Source organism: Rhododendron vialii, chromosome 7a (assembly GCF_030253575.1).
Source record: "Rhododendron vialii isolate Sample 1 chromosome 7a, ASM3025357v1".
Classification (NCBI taxonomy): Eukaryota; Viridiplantae; Streptophyta; class Magnoliopsida; order Ericales; family Ericaceae; genus Rhododendron; species Rhododendron vialii.
This window is the reverse complement of record NC_080563.1, coordinates 12,576,065-12,593,208: the sequence shown is the minus strand read 5'-3', so window position 1 is coordinate 12,593,208 and position 17,144 is coordinate 12,576,065. Positions and strand designations below refer to the sequence as shown.

General features: G+C 38.1%; 3 protein-coding genes across 4 annotated transcripts; 2 read left to right on the top strand and 1 right to left on the bottom strand.

Annotated features, from left to right (window-relative positions):
- Positions 1-735: 735 nt before the first annotated feature.
- On the top strand, positions 736-3,385 carry LOC131333958 (autophagy-related protein 8f). The gene is made up of 6 exons (XM_058368808.1): positions 736-800; positions 1,107-1,148; positions 1,243-1,298; positions 1,904-1,956; positions 2,875-2,993; positions 3,115-3,385. Exons 2-6 carry the CDS (start codon positions 1,112-1,114, stop codon positions 3,216-3,218), a joined length of 369 nt encoding a protein of 122 aa, XP_058224791.1. The 5' UTR covers positions 736-800; positions 1,107-1,111; the 3' UTR covers positions 3,219-3,385.
- Positions 3,386-3,964: 579 nt separating this feature from the next.
- Positions 3,965-10,777, bottom strand: LOC131333951 (uncharacterized). Its single transcript, XM_058368796.1, has 5 exons — positions 10,359-10,777; positions 6,184-6,261; positions 6,021-6,105; positions 4,650-4,738; positions 3,965-4,364 (listed from the first exon to the last, which is right to left on the bottom strand). The coding sequence occupies exons 1-5, from the start codon at positions 10,656-10,658 to the stop codon at positions 4,221-4,223; spliced, it is 696 nt and encodes a 231-aa protein (XP_058224779.1). The 5' UTR covers positions 10,659-10,777; the 3' UTR covers positions 3,965-4,220.
- A 3,155-nt stretch (positions 10,778-13,932) lies between these two features.
- Positions 13,933-16,848, top strand: LOC131332827 (L-lactate dehydrogenase B). Of its 2 annotated transcripts, XR_009201682.1 has the most exons (3): positions 13,956-14,648; positions 16,132-16,683; positions 16,715-16,848. XR_009201682.1 is itself a non-coding variant. In XM_058367129.1 (2 exons), exons 1-2 carry the CDS (start codon positions 14,040-14,042, stop codon positions 16,582-16,584), a joined length of 1,062 nt encoding a protein of 353 aa, XP_058223112.1. In that variant the 5' UTR covers positions 13,933-14,039; the 3' UTR covers positions 16,585-16,848. The 2 variants fall into 2 exon arrangements, 1 of the variants encoding a protein (XP_058223112.1); XM_058367129.1 differs by having other exon boundaries at positions 13,933-14,648; positions 16,132-16,848.
- Positions 16,849-17,144: the final 296 nt, after the last annotated feature.

Below are 17,144 nucleotides of genomic sequence, written 5' to 3'. Positions count from 1 at the left end.
CCTCTAGTCCAATCTAGTTTGGGCTTTTGTGGGCCTTTATTTGGCCCAAAGTAACGATCGGAATCGTTAATTTTATAGATCTCGTCTAGTAGCGAAAAATTAGCTTGATCGAATATCCACAGATATATAAACAAAACAGAGTCAAAGTGAGGAAAAATGACATAAGAAAATATGATTTGAAACTTATCTCTCATTTTTCTCGCACAAATCTGTCTCCCTCATATGGCTTTTAACGTTCGATCAAACTAATTTTTCTTTTGCATTTTATACTTGATAAGATCTACAAAATAAACAATTCTGATCATTATTATGAACCAAGTAGAGGGCCACAAAGGCCCAAACTTAACCGGACCAGAGGTGACAAACACTGGATGGGAGCTTCGTCCATAACAAATGGATATTATTGAAGATTAGGAGGAAATAAATGGAGTAGTTTAGCCCCAAGGTTGGTCGGTTTGGTTGGTCAGTTTGCTTTCCACACAATTAATCACGTTTGAATATTGGGGTCAAGAGAGTTATTTCTTGTGAATCATTTAATTTTGACGTGAATGACCTGCCTTCAATTGGGCCGAAAAATAAATTAATTAAAATGCGCGTAAATTGATCTGAACACCTGTAACCATGAAAAAGAAAGAAAGAAAGAGAAATAGAGTAGTTTGGAAACGAAAGCAATGCATAGCTGGCCAGCTGCCATTATTTTATCTACTACAATCAAACCCACTTCGCGTTCGCGTTCGCGTTCGGCAACAAGAAAGCTGTTTTATCTTTTCTATCTCATCGCCCAATTCTTCTTCGAAAAGGTATGGTCCCTTCTCCTTCGGATTTTCTCTGAACTTTCTGGTTATTTGACAAACTACAAGTAGATTCCCCTTCATGTAGTATCGTTATATTCGTGCTTTTTATTTTTCGTTATCCACGACAATTTAAGGTCAACAACTTAAGGTTGGGTTGGGCGATGGGTATCCGATATTTTGAATCAAAGAAGCCAGAAATTTGGTCTAGGGTTGTTAGATGATGTCCTTTTTTTGGCTTTTAAAAAGCCTTTTCCTTGGTTGTATGTAAATTTGGGAGAAAGGGTTTTGAATGATTTTGAGCTGCGATTTCAGGTTAAATGGCAAAAAATTCCTTCAAGCAAGAGCATGATTTCGGTATGCTCATAAGTTTTTATTTGTGTTATGATTGCTGAATTCAGGGTAGTTTTGTTTCTTAGAGTACGAAATTTATTGTCTCTTTTGTGTTCAGAGAAGAGACGTGCCGAGGCTGCCCGGATTAGGGAGAAATACTCAGATAGGATTCCGGTGAGAATTAAGCATTGTATCAAGAAACCAATTGTTTAGCATGATTTTGATTCTTCTTGATTTTGTTGTAATACTAATTTTGAGCATGGTTTTGATTTTTCATATGCCCCATTTATGCATGTTTGTGATGAAAATTGACATTGGCAGTACCCTGTAGCCGAGGAAAAGATAATTTCGTACTGACAAGATTTTTCCATCTTATGACCAAAAGAATGGCATACCATACCTCTTAGAATTTAGAAGTATGTAATGTCTTCAATCTTTATATGTCTGCAAGCCAAGGGATGATAAGTGTGAAGCCGAGTTGCTCTAGCGGGTTACATTCGTTGTGCAAAAACACTACATGTCGTGGAAGGAAGGAATAGCCATATTTTGGATCCTAGCAAACTGTTTGATGTTTTGCCATGATTTTTCATGTGTTGGCTTTTGAAATATAAGTGCAAATGTGTTGATGCATGATTTTTACTAGGGTTTCCTCGACTAGTTGTTATCCGAATTCAATCCAGCATGTCAGTTTTTTCTGCTCCCTGCTTTACATAAATTTTCGTACATGGTTTGGAGATTCGATATCTACTTTTTTACCATCATGGTTTTATGATTTCAAGGTAATCGTGGAGAAAGCAGAGAGAAGCGACATTCCCACCATTGATAAGAAAAAGTATGTTTCATTTCTATTCCAGTAATTAATCCTTGATTCTGTGTTTTGCTGCCAGGTTTCCGTTCCTGTTTACTTCCATTAGTTTGCCCTTGATATTTCTTGTTTATTCTTAAGAGTTTTAGCTGCTTTAGTTGTTTATACATAACAGTTGAGATTATATCTGAGTTTTACTTGGGATAGACACATGCGTATTCAACATTATTCTAGCTTTTAGGCACGATGTTTGTGAGGTCTACAGGAGCCATTGGTTGTGCAGCAGTGACCGTTTAGACTGCCAAGCGTGAGAACTTGGGTTCTAGTCATCATATTAGCTACTTTGTGCTTATTATGCCAATGGTTAGTCTACCTATCTGACCTTGATTCTAGAACGTTGTTTTAAGAAATTGTAGGATGGCATTACATGAGCGCTTTTCATCATAAATTCTTTTTGTTTACTTCGGATAAAATTCGGGGTTCATGGAACGATTCTTCGCTTTTTTAAGGTTGGGAGTCTCTCTGGACTCAGTTACGTGCTGGCTTTGATGCATCTACCTCTGGTCCTTCTGAACAACAATTGGAGCTCGAGAGATTGGCTGTGCGTTTCATTTTTTGGTTGTATAATGTTTTTGAGCCAAAAATAGGAATGTATCATTTGTAGAATCTATTGGGACATCCGTTTACAGACTCTATTGCTCCATGATGAATATATAATTTCTTCTTTTACACGGGGCCAGTTTACGAGGTTATCCTAAGAATGAACTGTGAAATATACATTGCGAGTACTTTAATCCAAAAATAAGGGAATACATCCCTTCTTGTCGTGCCTTCTGCCATGAGACCACCCTCACAAAAGCAATTCCTTCAACACAAAAGAAAACCAAATAATTGTTCCTTAATTAGTTATGGTTTTCCGTTCTAACCTGAATGATGAGATTGTAGGTATCTCGTCCCGGCTGACTTGACAGTAGGACAATTTGTCTATGTAATTCGGAAAAGGATCAAATTGAGTGCAGAGAAGGCAATTTTCATATTTGTGGACAATGTCCTGCCACCAACTGGTAATCTTTGGGATTTTGCCTTCTTAAGTTAGACAACTTAAGTCTGGTCTGTTTGTTACTCCTACATTGCTAGTTGAAGCTTATTGTCTATCTGTGCGGCCATTACGGTCATTTGTTGCAGGGACAATTATGTCTGCGATATATGATGAAAAGAAGGATCAAGATGGGTTCCTATATGTCACCTACAGCGGAGAGAACACATTCGGGGAGGGGATTTTACATTAGCATATGGTAACTTGGAGATTACATCGAATTTCAATTGCCTTGCTTGAAATATTGTCGTCATTGTGCGCATGTTATGAGACTTACCAGAGTACAATCATGTATAGATAATAAACATGTATTACGTAAGTCACCTGTGACACGTTGTAATAAATTTGCATTTGATCTTATTCCTGTTCTTCAATTATAGTTCAAACCAGAGTGGAAGCAATTTAAGTGTTCCGTTGCATGGTTAAATGATCCAGGACTAATGTTGAGTGCAATGTTTGCCAATTAAGTACCCCAACTGTGGTTAAGTGGACACACCTAGGCTCCCTGCCTCCCACAGATCATACCATGCAGTACCACTTCCGTGAGTTTTTTCATTGGTTGGTGACAGAACACTGTTGTATATACTTAATAAAGAACATATTGCAGCATGCTTGGTTTCACCGGGGTAGGCCTTTAAATCCATTGCCATAGATGATAGATGGCACCATGACGAGCTCCACTCAACTGAATCATTATTGATTGCCTACGAGTAAAGGGTGAGCTAAACCAATCCCCAGAACAGGAATTTCACCAATGTTTTCAAGGAGGTCTATAGGAGTTTGAAGCGACTCTGAGAGACTGAGAAAGCCATTCAATTTGTCGAAAAAGGGTCCCTGCAAAATTATCAATGTTTGGATATCATATATTCATCATTTCAAGTAACACTATAGCCTCTTCATGCACGAATACATGGAATAGTACAGGCGCACACGAGCCAGTTTTAAAGAGAACGCCCTGAAGCAGAAGCATGATATATACAATCTGAGTAGCAAGCATCTTCCATTGCACGAATTCCCAACTGTTGATCTCACACAATGGACTTTTGTTCAATACTATTGTAATTGTTTTCCCCATAAAGATCAACAAATTACCGGTGGCAATGCATTTTCACATTTGTGAGCCCCCAAACAACCACCGAATGCAAAAACCATAATGTCTTCTCTAATCTATTTGCTAACGAATCAATGGGAGCAATCATGCACCGCTACAGCTAACAATGAAAGGTTTTACAAAGTTGACGAATTCAGAGGTCCTGATCCCTAACTTCAGATCGACCTCTCCACCTCCCAGCCAAAAGAACTCTGGATTAAGCTTCACAATTGCTTCATCCAAGATCACCTGGAATCAATTCACACTCAAGACTTCAAAAACTAGCAAATATAGCATAACCATGCATGATACACCTATTTTCCGAGTTTTACAGTGCCTGAGGTACATACATTGTTAAATATACACTTTTGTGTTTAAACATGTTTATATTCACAAAAAGCAGAAAATACACTACAGGCAACAAGAGCACACAGACGAGGATATCATTGAATTGTGTTGGGTGAAAGATGGAACAAATCATTCTAATAGATTGAAAACTGTTTGCTAGAGAGATGAACGAAATAATGAAATTACCGGAATATTTGTTTTCATGCCAATACAGGTCACCGCATTGTGTTCATAACCAGTCAACTTCTGCGATATTTCCTCTGGGGCAAGCCTCACTGCATAAACAATATCAATGACAATGACCTAAAAAAGACAAATTCCACAAGCATCGGGAAACAAAGGCATTTCACATACAACCAATTAGTCTGGACTTTAGCCAGATTAATGCCCACAAGGCCAATTGAGTGACAGCAACAGGGAGTGAAAAACATGGAGGTATCTCCTCCAACATATATCCAGTAGCAAAGATGCCGGACTAAGATAGAAGTAGTTGCAGAATTGGCAAACTTGCATATCATCCCGTCAAAAAAGAACAGTTGTTGGGCTGGTAATTTCCAATCAAGCTGGTTTTGCAAATATCAACACACCGTAAGTTTATAGACTAGGTGGCTGAACATGCCAACATCAAAATGTATAGATTCCAAACCCAACAATGCATAACTTTGTCAACCTACTCTCAAATCATCAACCTTTTTAGACGTGCTACTGTTTTCCTGCACAACAATACTAATTTCTTGATAGGGTAGGAATTAAACAGTCAAAACTGCTTTGGACTGAGCTATATTTGACCCGTCAAGTTTGAACTCGGATGATCAACAGCTTTAGATATTTGGGCGGATGAAACCCCACAAGCATGACTCTTCCAACAAATACTTACCTCTCGACAATTATAGAACTCATATGCTTCTCTCTAAAAAACTACAAAGAAAGATTTCAGTGGAACAACAGCTAACAACAACAGGGTTGAGAAAGAATTCAGTGCTTATCTCTCTCGGTCTCTCCAATGCCTATACACATCACACCCGAAGAGAAAGATTCCAGCTAACAACAGGGTTGAGAGAGAAGTGCATAGGCAACCTTACCTCCACTTTGTGTGAAGAAGGATTATTGTGACTCGATCTCATGCTAAAGGGAATACCTGCTGATCTCTTTCTCTTTTTAGAGTCTCTACAATATGTTACAAAACCTGGTCTAAACTTGCCGTTTACAAGAGATTGTGTAGTTGAACTTCCCTATAAGGGGGCAAAGGGTTTTGTAAAGTTCAGCCACAATTTGAAGTGGAGCTCAACATGAAAAATAAATGTTCCCAAGATTCTGCAATCGTTTACTACAGCCCCATCACATTAGTAATCCTAGTTCTCCCCATGGGTATGAGTTAGCTTTGCTTTTGGTTGATACTAGTCCCGGTCTGCATGGATTTTATTATTCTTTCAATCATTTGGTCATTCAAAACTAGTAGAGGTTAATGAATGGTGCGATGGCATGTGCTTATACCAGAGGTCGTTTGAACAACAAAACTTGAACATGGAAATTTCATGACGTCAGATAGTAACTTACAATTGAATTTCTTCTTTGGTATTCTCCCATCATTAAGCGCATACAGAAAGTTCTTCACAGTCTCAGCATTAAATCGAGCAGTATACTGCAAATAAAAAGTGCCCAACACTGAGATAGCAGCAGGATAGATCCAATCATTTGTTGACGAGAAAATACTAAGTACCTGAACCACAACAACGTAATACTTCGAATAGTTGCGATCACTACAATCTGTTACGTTAGAAGGGGCTTGCGTGTTAACCTGCATAGAACAAGAAGAAACTAGGACTTTTTTTTTCACAAGCATCAATATGAAAGGAACGAGGCCTAAGATAAAGCACAGTTAGATGTTATAGAACTTGGAAAAATTGTCCACCAAAAAGTCTGAGCACCACAGCAATGCCATCATTTCAATCATCAACTCTCTCGCGCGCGTGTGCGTGTGGCACCCGGCACTAACTTTTGGCACCATGGGGTGCAGGTAATTCCATATGTATATATACAGTACCAGGTACTAACTTTTGGCACTATGCACTACAGCTAATTCCTTCTATTAGAATCTCTGAAGATCAAAACCTGAGTTAAGCCAGTGCAAAGTAAGAGAGAGTGCAAGTCAAAGGAGCGTCCATGTAAAAGGTTGAAAGCCCCAAGGAAATGAGAACGTTGACCCCAACCAAAGCGATATAGGGCTGCTAGAACTCATTCTACACCACTTATAAAATTCATCAAGTAAATTCAGTGGGTTAATCAACTTTGAGAGGTACAAACCAATCACCAAAGCCAACACCCTAGTATACTCTCTAGGGCCTTGCTCTCTGCAAAAGCAGGCATTATAGGGCCGGGGGCAACACAGCGAAAGATGGAAGGAGGATTGTGTTTCCCCAAACAGGTGTGTAAGCCTTGTCTACCAAGAAGAGAGGCCACAGACATGACAGGAGCATGGATTATAGAACATGACAAATTCGAAACAGATTATGACATAAGACGGAAAGGAAGAAAATGTAAAAGATTGTACTTTTTTGTTATCTTATGCATAAAAGGTTGTCAAATCGTGAATCGAAAAAAGCCTTTTCAGAATCGTGAATATCGAATCGAATCGTGAATCATAAAGATTCAGCCATCATTGGAAAACATAATATATGCATATTGATATTAAAGATTCACGATAGTAATAAAAGCTTAGCCTTAATACAATAAAAGGTATGATTTTAACAATGATTGTGTAGCCTAGTAGGTAAGAAACTTGCTCATATGGCAGTATAAGTGAGTTGGTCTGAGGCTCTGAGACCCATTGTGATCTATGATATGGAGGATACAATAATTAAAAAGACCAATTTGTCAAAATTTGCTTTCATAGAGGATATTATAATCAATAGCATTCACACTTACTTGTATAACTATACTCTAACAAATTAAAATACCTCATTTTAAAGATGTTTTTTTGATAAGTAACTACATTTTAAAGATGTTGAGGTCATCTATTGACTAATATGAAAATAAACTATTGAAATTTCACTTTACTAATAATAGATAATTCATGAGAATTAGGTATCTTACCATCGAACATATCTAGACTAGAATATTTAGTTTATTGTTTGGAAAAAATGAGCAAAAATGGTTAATAACAACCTGCGATGAGAATAAATGATATAATCAACAAGTGATCAACAAATTTTGCATGGGTATACCATTTTTTCTAAGTTAACACTCTAGGAAAGAGTGTTCTTGTTTTTCCCCAAAATACATGGTGAAGGTAAAGGGGTTTTATATTAGTCGAATGCAAAAATTGATCGCATGGTTCATCACCAATTCTGTTTAAAACTCGATCCCCCAAAAGATTCTTATTGTTTTTCATGAATCGCGAATCGACTTGTGAATCGTGCGATCCGGACAACATACACAGGCCACTAAACATAATGAAAATATACCACTAATTCAACACAAAAACCTTTTGACGTATGCTTTAAACATCATTAAAAACGATAGAGTTATTCACTAACATAGCAATGCAACAAAGAAGGGCAACAGGCAACTCACAAACTCAATAACCTCATGAAAATAACTGCAACTTAGTTTAGAAATCAATTATGAACAGGAAAATGTACAACACTGTCCCTATCATGTAGCCAAATGCATCTCAAGACATCACACACGTGTTTGAGCCTTGTCCCTAACATTCTAACAGAAAATCAATACTAATGAGCCAAGAGACATGTGTTCGACATTACCCTCGCACCCAAGGCACACGTATGGTAGACAGTTGCAGTAACTGAAATGTAGTAGTGTCCATACTCCATGCCTTGTCCAAATCCAATCTCACCAATGGCCACTTGGGAGCTGGGACTAGAATTTGAGAACTTACACCACACAAATCTATTAGAATACACTATCCACGTTCAACATCTATGGCACATTGACCATAACAAGTCCACAGTCCACCTATCATGCTATAAAGCCTATAATTGCATTGCCATGCCAATTCTTATTGGTCCATGCGGCCATTTAACTCCACTTTTTTAGGAACAGGGTGATGTTATAAAGGGACTAAGCCCAAAAAAAGCCAAGGAAATAGCCTTGGACAAGCAGAAAACCCACTAGCCCAACCTCCAAGCCACTAACTATAGAACACCTACACTACATCATCTTAACAGCCAGCTAACATGGTTGAAAACACTGGAAGGAATCCCCCATTCCTGGCAAATAGAGACATTAACTTCAGAACAAGGCAAATTCCTCCAGGAGCACATAGTAGCTTTGATTTTATCCTCAATTCTTTTCCCAACGGCATAAGAATCCTTTCCAATCTGGCAAAAAATCCTAGAATTCCTCTACCTCCATAGATAGCACACAGAAGCAGCCAAACTCAGTTGGAAACCACAGATTGCATCGACTTAGAACAATGCTGAGTGCGCCATTGGATCTCTGTCAGCAAGTCCAAACCATACAGCTACGGACGCATTTACCTTCTGCCACATTTTCCCACACAGCTACGGACTATGTACACCTATGAAGAAGTTTTGGTAAAGTTTCTTTCTCTTCTAGCTTTCCTGATTATCCATTTCAAGTACCTCTACTGGATGGACATGTTTCTCAACAAGTTATCAGCAATAGCATTCTTTTCTATGTTCCCAGATCATACATATTCCAGAATCACTATCCACTTCCCTCATCCAATTCCAAGTCTATCGCCTCAGTTTGATCCACAAATATGAACAAAAATTCTCACACTTAGTCATTTCAACCTTTATCATGCCTATCCCCTCCCATTTACCCCTTACTCTTGCCAAATTCAGGTCCCTTTCAAACTAAATATCCAAGTCAACTAAACAAACTAAAAGCAGCACTAGAGTGGCCCCCACCAGTGGACGGTGGGGTTGCTCCTATGATTAGTCAGGGTGCGACTAGGTGCCAGCTCAAAACTTTTGGGGCCCAAAGCAAAATTCGTAAATGGGGCCCTCTGTATATTTTGCATACCATAGTTAATCAACACAGAGTTTTCATAAAAAAACCATTACAAAAACTGAAACGTATAGTATCCATAAATAAACCACCAACAAAATACTTCAAATTCTATCATTTCAACATTAATGTTCTCACACTTATAGCTGCAAAGCTACTAATGAAGTCTTCATAATCAAGCTTCTTCACTGTATCCTTCTCAATGGGCAATACAGTCAATCCATTTAATCTATCTTCAGACACTCTTGAGCAAAGATAAGTTTTTATCAATTTTAACTTTGAAAATCTTCTTTTCCTAGACGCAACTACAAAATACTTCAAATTCTATCATTTCAACATTAATTTTCTCGCACTTATAGCTGCAAAGCTACTAATGAAATCTTCATAATCAAGCTTCTTCACTGTATCCTTCTCAATGGGCAATACAGTCAATCCATTTAATCTATCTTGAGACACTCTTGAGCAAAGATAAGTTTTTATACCAATTTTAACTTTGAAAATCTTCTTTTTCCCAGACGCAACTGTAACCAGTATATATAAAGGCCTTAAACATTTGGGCCTATTTTCATGTGTAGCAGGCTTAGACAAAAAATAATTGAATCTAATATATACAATAATTGAATCTAATATATACAAGGGTCTTAAATAATAGGGGGCCCTATTTTTAACAGTTTTTTCTGGGGCCCGAAGCTGCGGCTTCATTGGCTTGTTCTCTAAGCGTGTAAGTTGGTCCAAATACGAGATATCAAAAAGCAGCACTAGGGCGAATTCCAATCACATAGAATGACATCTACGGCTACCGATAATTAAACAGACCATACAACAAGCATTCCAATCTCAATATAACTGTGTTGATATATGGTTGGAGGAGAGAGAGAAGCGTGAGATTGGGAAAGGTACCAGGACAATGCTTTTGCAGAGGTGGTGGACGGAAGAGGCACCGAGGACGTCTCGTCGGGATTCGAGGGGGGAATCGTAGTAATCAGAGGGGACTCGCCTGAACGAGAAGTCTCGCACGCCGTTGGAGCCGAGGATGGCGGAGAGGCAGGATTCGGTGTCGGTGGCTGCGGCGTTTTCGTTGGGAGGAGAGAGGGAGAGGGAGGCGGAGAAGTGTTGGGGCAAATGGGAGAGCTCGAGTTGGGTGATTCGTTGGAGGATTTGGGTTTGTCTTCTCTCCAGCTCTCCCAGTGACGACTCCATTTCGGCGCCTGCGTTCTCTCTCACTCTCTCTCTCTTTAGAGAGAGAAATTACAAAGCAAGGGCCGAAGGGGAGTGATTTTCGCGGGGAAGGTGCAGTCCAGTTTTTTGCATGTTTAATCGCGGCCGTTCAGTTTTGGATCGTTGTGGGCTCTTTTCAGTTTTACAATAATGATTGGAATCGTTCATTTTGTATAGTTCGTCAAATACGTTATTCACGCAAAAAAATAGCGTAATTGAACATCGATAATACATAAACGAAACAAATTTGTAAAAAAAATGCCATGACAAATTTTTTATTGAAACACAAAAGTGCCCATTTTTCCTTGTACAAATATATTTTGTTCATAAACCTTTCAATGTTTGATAAGGCTAATTAACGATTCTATAAAATGATCACGATTCTGATTGTTGCCCAAAACTAGACCGGATTAGGCATTAATAAACTTAGACCTTCCCCCGATTTTCGTACCCTTTCTTGATTTTTACATTCTCTCTTTTTGTTTTTTAGTGTTTAAAATATATGTGTTTTTTCATTAAAAACAAAAAAACATGAATGTGAATATAAGAAGAGGGAGCGTAAAAATCATTTCCCATTAGAAATTGTTAGTTACGGTATGTGGAGAGCAGTAATTTGCTACATTCTTCACCAAGGTTGCTGTGTCGATTGGACGTTCCAGATCACCTGCTCGCCTGCATTACTGTGTGTTTGAAATGCGGCCACGTTACCCATGTTTGAAACCTTCTACGAATTTATTACTAAGAAATGATTTTCACACTTCCCTTTTATGATTCATATTCCCTTTTTTTTATTTAAACACATGTATTTACAACATTATCTTTGGATGTGTGAAAAGTGGATTGAAAAAAGGGTAATATAGTAAATTCGTGTGGGAAAAGACGAAAAAAAGGAAGTGTGGATTGTAAAAAGAAAGTGTGAAAATCACTTCTCGAATTTATTTACCCTTTTCTATATGTTTTTAATTTTTAATTTTTTTTGGCGGTGGGGGGGGGGTTGGTGGTGGGTGGTGGGAATGATTTTGATGAGAAGAAACACAACTTGGGTGAGGATTGAAAACCGTGAAATGAGAGAAAAAAACAAAGGAAAAAAATTTCACTCTGCAGAATACTTGAATTTCCTATTTTATCTTGTCTTTCTCTCCAAATCAAAAAATGGAGATTTCCTTTCTTTTCCATAACATTTTGCTTAGAGTTTTATTATTATTTTTTTTCCAGTTGTGTGGTTAGGAGGGACACATAGGCAGGTGTGTTTTTATAGGGTGTGTGCAATCGAATTCTGCCCATTTTTTGAGAGAGTGATTTTGCACTCCTCTTCAAATTGATGACCATACTCTTAAAAGGGGAATGCTAAAATCAATTTGTGGATCGCCAAAATTAATTCCTAATATGGAATTGATTTTGGTACTCTCCTGTGTGGTTTTCGATTTGAGAAGTGTCAAAATCAATTCTTTTTTTTATTATTGAAAAGGAGTATTAAGTTAGCTTAATGGGTTTTTTGCCGGCCGTTAGGTTTCTCCTATTGTTTAAACCCACTGGAACGTGCTAAAATCTTTAAAAATACGAATTTTGAGACAAGTTATTACTATTTTCACATGTCAACTAAAAAAATCATTTAGCAGGAATAGTCTAAAAATCCCTAGCTACTGCAAGCAGATCGTCAAAAGAGGTTCCGTTGAAAAATGATGCAGCACTCGCGCCTCCCTTTCTGGTGCCAAAATTTTCCAACGTGTGAACCCAGTCCCTTGAGAATTTGGACCAGCACGACTCTTCCGGAGCATGTTGAGGAGGAGGAATATTCCTCGAATCGAAAAATCATGATGGCAACAGGAAATTACTACTACTACAAGCTGAAGCTTCCCTGTTTTTTTCCTTGAAAAAGCGCAGCTGGAAAATTCTGCATTTCCAATTTTCCAGTTGCCGAAAGTTTACCACCAGCGGCCCACGGTAAGTGCTCATGCAAGATTTTTAAACCATGGGATGTATCCGGTTGACGGTTGCAGAGTGAGGATTTGAACTTGGAGGTGGAGCCCGAAAAACATTTCCCGTTGTTTCTTTTGAGTTTTGAGGGAGGTTTTTTTTTTTGGTTTTTTAAGAACATTTTTAGTAGTTCATTTCCACGGGATTTGGAAATCTTGTAGTGCACAGCCGCACCACAAGGGTGTAGTGCAATCCATCTAGTTGTCTATTTCGGCACGGCCGGCTCGAATTTAATTCGATCTTCTATTGATTTGGCCACCGTTCACTGCTCGAATTAAAATCTAAACTATTCATCACTAAAATGAACAGTTAGATTGGCCACACTATAATCCTGTAGGACACTACCCTTCTTGCATAGCCTTGTATTCCAATGTTAGACTGTAGTTGATAGATTGCATAGCCCAGCAAGAAAAGAAACCAAAAGTAAAAGACTTGTCAAAGAGGGTACTGAATGTGCCCACCATAATTAAAAAAACAAGGAGTGCCCTCCAAGCATGGAGTATACCATGAAATTTTCCTTTACCACCGATTCTAGAAAGTAAAAGGGTGGTCCAATCAATGCCTCCAGAAACATATTCTGTAATAGACACTTCCTCGTTTCAAATTTAATAGTTTCTAGTTTAATTTTAACTGGATAAAAAATGAGTTATATTTTTAAATTAGTAATGAATTTTATATTCAATATGGATTTTATTTAATAGATCTCAATTAATTCTATAAGACAATATTTTTAAAATTACATAAAATATTATATATTACAAGATATAATCGATTAAATAGTGATACGAACTCTAAAAAAAATTTATTAAATCCGGATGGAGAAAGTACTATATTAAAAGAACTTTCCCGTACGGTTCCGAAGTCATAGGTCATAGGTGTGTTCAAAACTATCTATTCGCCCATAAATTTTGTACTAAAATAAAAATGCATTCATGTCAATCGAACCATATCAGATGTATACACATGTAGCTTCGTAAATTAAAATTTGTGTACATAGTATTATTAAGACGTAAAATATCTACCATAAAAAATAAAGACTCAAAACCGACTACACAATTCCTTCCATCTCTATATTTTTTTCGGTAACAAGATATTTGCGTCGCTTGCGTACAACTCAACGAATTTCGGAATTCGGAACCATCAACGGGCAAATTAACGTCCCAATGCCCAAGTTTTTTGGATGTCCGGAGTCTTTACAAAAGCTGACCGTTGAACATTCAAATTACCAAATACCAAACCAAACTCCCTCTTTCCCATTTTCAAGCTTTCATCTCCATATATTGTACCTATAAAACGTAGACTCCCTCCACCATCTCTCCCACAACATATAATCAGAAGCTAGAGAGAGAGAGAGAGAGAACATTTCCATACACAAAAACCAACACAATGCAAAAGAGTTCATCATCTTCATCTTTCGGGCCAGGAGGCCTAGACATAGCCCAATCCTTCTTCAAACCAACCCAAAAAACCGCCCCGCCTACCACCCCAATCAAACCCACCAAGATCTCCATCGTCGGAGCCGGCAACGTCGGCATGGCCATAGCCCAGACCATCCTCACCCAAAACCTCGCCGACGAGCTCGCCCTCGTCGACGCCTACCCCGACAAGCCTCGCGGCGAGATGCTCGACCTCCAGCACGCCGCCGCCTTCCTCCCCCGCACCACCATCCTTGCCTCCGACGACTACGCCGTCACCACCGCCTCCGACCTCTGCATAGTCACCGCCGGCGCCAGGCAGAACCCCGGCGAGTCCAGGATGAGCCTGCTGCACAGGAACCTGGCTCTGTTCGAGAAAATCATACCGCCGCTCGTGAAGTACTCGCCCGACACGGTTCTGCTGATCGTGTCCAACCCCGTCGATGTCTTGACTTGCGTTGCGTGGAAGCTTTCGGGGTTCCCTTCGAATCGGGTTATTGGGTCGGGCACGAATCTGGATTCTTCCCGGTTTCGGTTCTTGATCGCGGATCACCTTGACGTCAATGCTCAGGATGTCCAGGTACGTACGATACATAAAACTCTCCTGGTTTTTTTTTAGGGAAATTTATAGAAATGGTCCTCCTAGTTTCATCCGAGTCTCATTTTCATCCTCCAAGTATCAATTGCAACTCTTTTGACCTTCAAGTTTGATTTTTGCACCAAATCGGTCCAATTGATAACTTTTATCAGACAAAAATGGACGAAAAAAATTAGATTGATCGCAGTTTGGACGTTGCAGTTTGTACCAAGTTGGTCCAATTGATAATGTTTGCCCTCAATCTGATTTTTTCCATCCAATTTGGCTGACAGATGTTATCAATTGGACCAACTTGGTACGAAAACTAAACTTGAAGGTCAAAAGAGTTGCAATTGATACTTGAAGGACGAAAATGAGACTCAAATAAAACTAGGAGGACCATTTCTATAAATTTTCCTTTTTTTTAACTTGCGTAATTTTGGATCAGGTGTGTTCCACTAACTAAAATGATCTATCTCGTATAGCGATATAGCGAAAAATAAGTACTTAGGGATTGCTTTGCTAAATAAGTAAAATGGTTTATTTTTTTTGTTCTTATTCAATTTTTTTTTTCCGCATTTGTTAGTTTTTGGTCAATTTTTTTGAGAATTATTGCTTAGTCATGACGAGAGGAATCTAAATAGTAAAAAATTACGATTGAAACATAATTTTTTTTAAATAAAGACAAAAATAAGTCAATAAATTAATTTTTTTGTCTTTATTCAAAAAAATTGATTTCAATTGTAATTTTTTACTTTTTATATTCCGCTTATCACGACAAAGTAAAAATCTCCAAAAGATTGACAAAAAACTAACAAATGTGTAAAAAATTTGAATAAAGACAAAAAAATAAACTACTTAGCTTAGTTAGCCGAACAACCTTTTAAAAAATAAGAATCTTAGAGCAACAGGGCCAAAATTGATTTTTAAAATTTTTCATATAAGACATGAAGGTTTTTTTGTTTCATTGTTAACGAATCACCAAATCGCATACTAATTGTTAATCATTGTAAGAGCATTCATATTGTAATAAGTAAATTTGTATAGATAAGCAAACTTAACAATAATGCTAAAAAATATCTTACATTGTAATAAGTAAAATTACAAGTCTTTTACTAGCAAATAATCAAATTCCACCCATTCCATAACCAAACTTAACAACTTTTATCAATAACCAAAGCTCAATAACCAAATCCAATAACCAAATTCAAAACTAAAAAATTAAAAAACATCTCACATTAGAATCGTCTCATCGAGACAAATAATTTGGTGTGGTCGGGTGCGTGATTAAAACTCGTTTGCAATTGAATATAGGTGCATTGCGTATTGTGGGGGTTTTTTTTTTATAGGAATACAAAAATAACCAATGTAGAGGTCAAGTTTGATTAAAAATTAAATGGATAATCAAATGCTGACGTGACATATTTTGATTATCGATTTTGATTATTTCCATTGTGGATGCTCTAATATGGTTAGTTTAAACCAGGCTTTTATTGTTGGGGAACACGGCGATAGCTCGGTGGCACTGTGGTCAAGCATCAGCGTCGGAGGAGTGCCCGTACTGAGTTTCCTAGACAGGCAACAAATCGCGTACGAGAAGGAAACATTGCAGAAGATTCACAAAGAAGTGGTGGAGAGTGCATACGAAGTGATAAGCCTCAAAGGTTACACATCATGGGCGATCGGGTACTCGGTGGCTAGCCTGGCTCGAGCCATACTGAGGGATCAGAGGAGCATCCACCCTGTCTCGGTCCTCGCAAATGGGTTTTACGGTATAGGTATAGGTACCGGTGGTAACGTGTTTCTGAGCTTGCCGGCGCGGCTCGGTCGGAGCGGGGTCATGGGTGTGGCTAATGTGCATTTGACTGATGAGGAGGAGAAGAAGGTGAAAGACTCGGCTAAGACCATTTTGGAGGTGCAAAGCCAGTTGGGTATTTGAGAGTTTATCATGTTCTAGGGGTCACCCTTGTATGTTATGTTAACCCTGTTTTGAATATCGGATATTAATATTGGTTGTTGTATTTGTTTTTTAGAATTGGTCCTTATCCTTGTTTTTTTTTTTTGATCAGGTCCTTATCCTTGTTTGATTAGGCGGTATTTTGACTGGTAAATTTCAGTTTGAAGGATTAAAGTGAGAATTTGTAAGCCTCGAATATTTGGGAAATAATAATAACACAACAACGACCATATGTATATATTGGTATACTGTTGTTTACTCGTATAATTTGGGTGATCTGACTGGTACAGTGGTAGTGGTGGAGTGATGGTGGTGATGGGAGTGGTATGGTGGTTGAATAAAAGCACACAATATCACAATTAAGTAGCTCAAAGCTACTTATAATTTTTTTACTAAAATTTTTTTGCCTCCATTTCAAGTGACACTATTCAGCAATGTAAAATGTAGCTATCAAACCTATTTAATCACTTATTAGAGGTCGGGACGCACGTGATGCGTGTGCAAGTTGAATTTTAACAAAATTTGATCAAACAAATAATAAG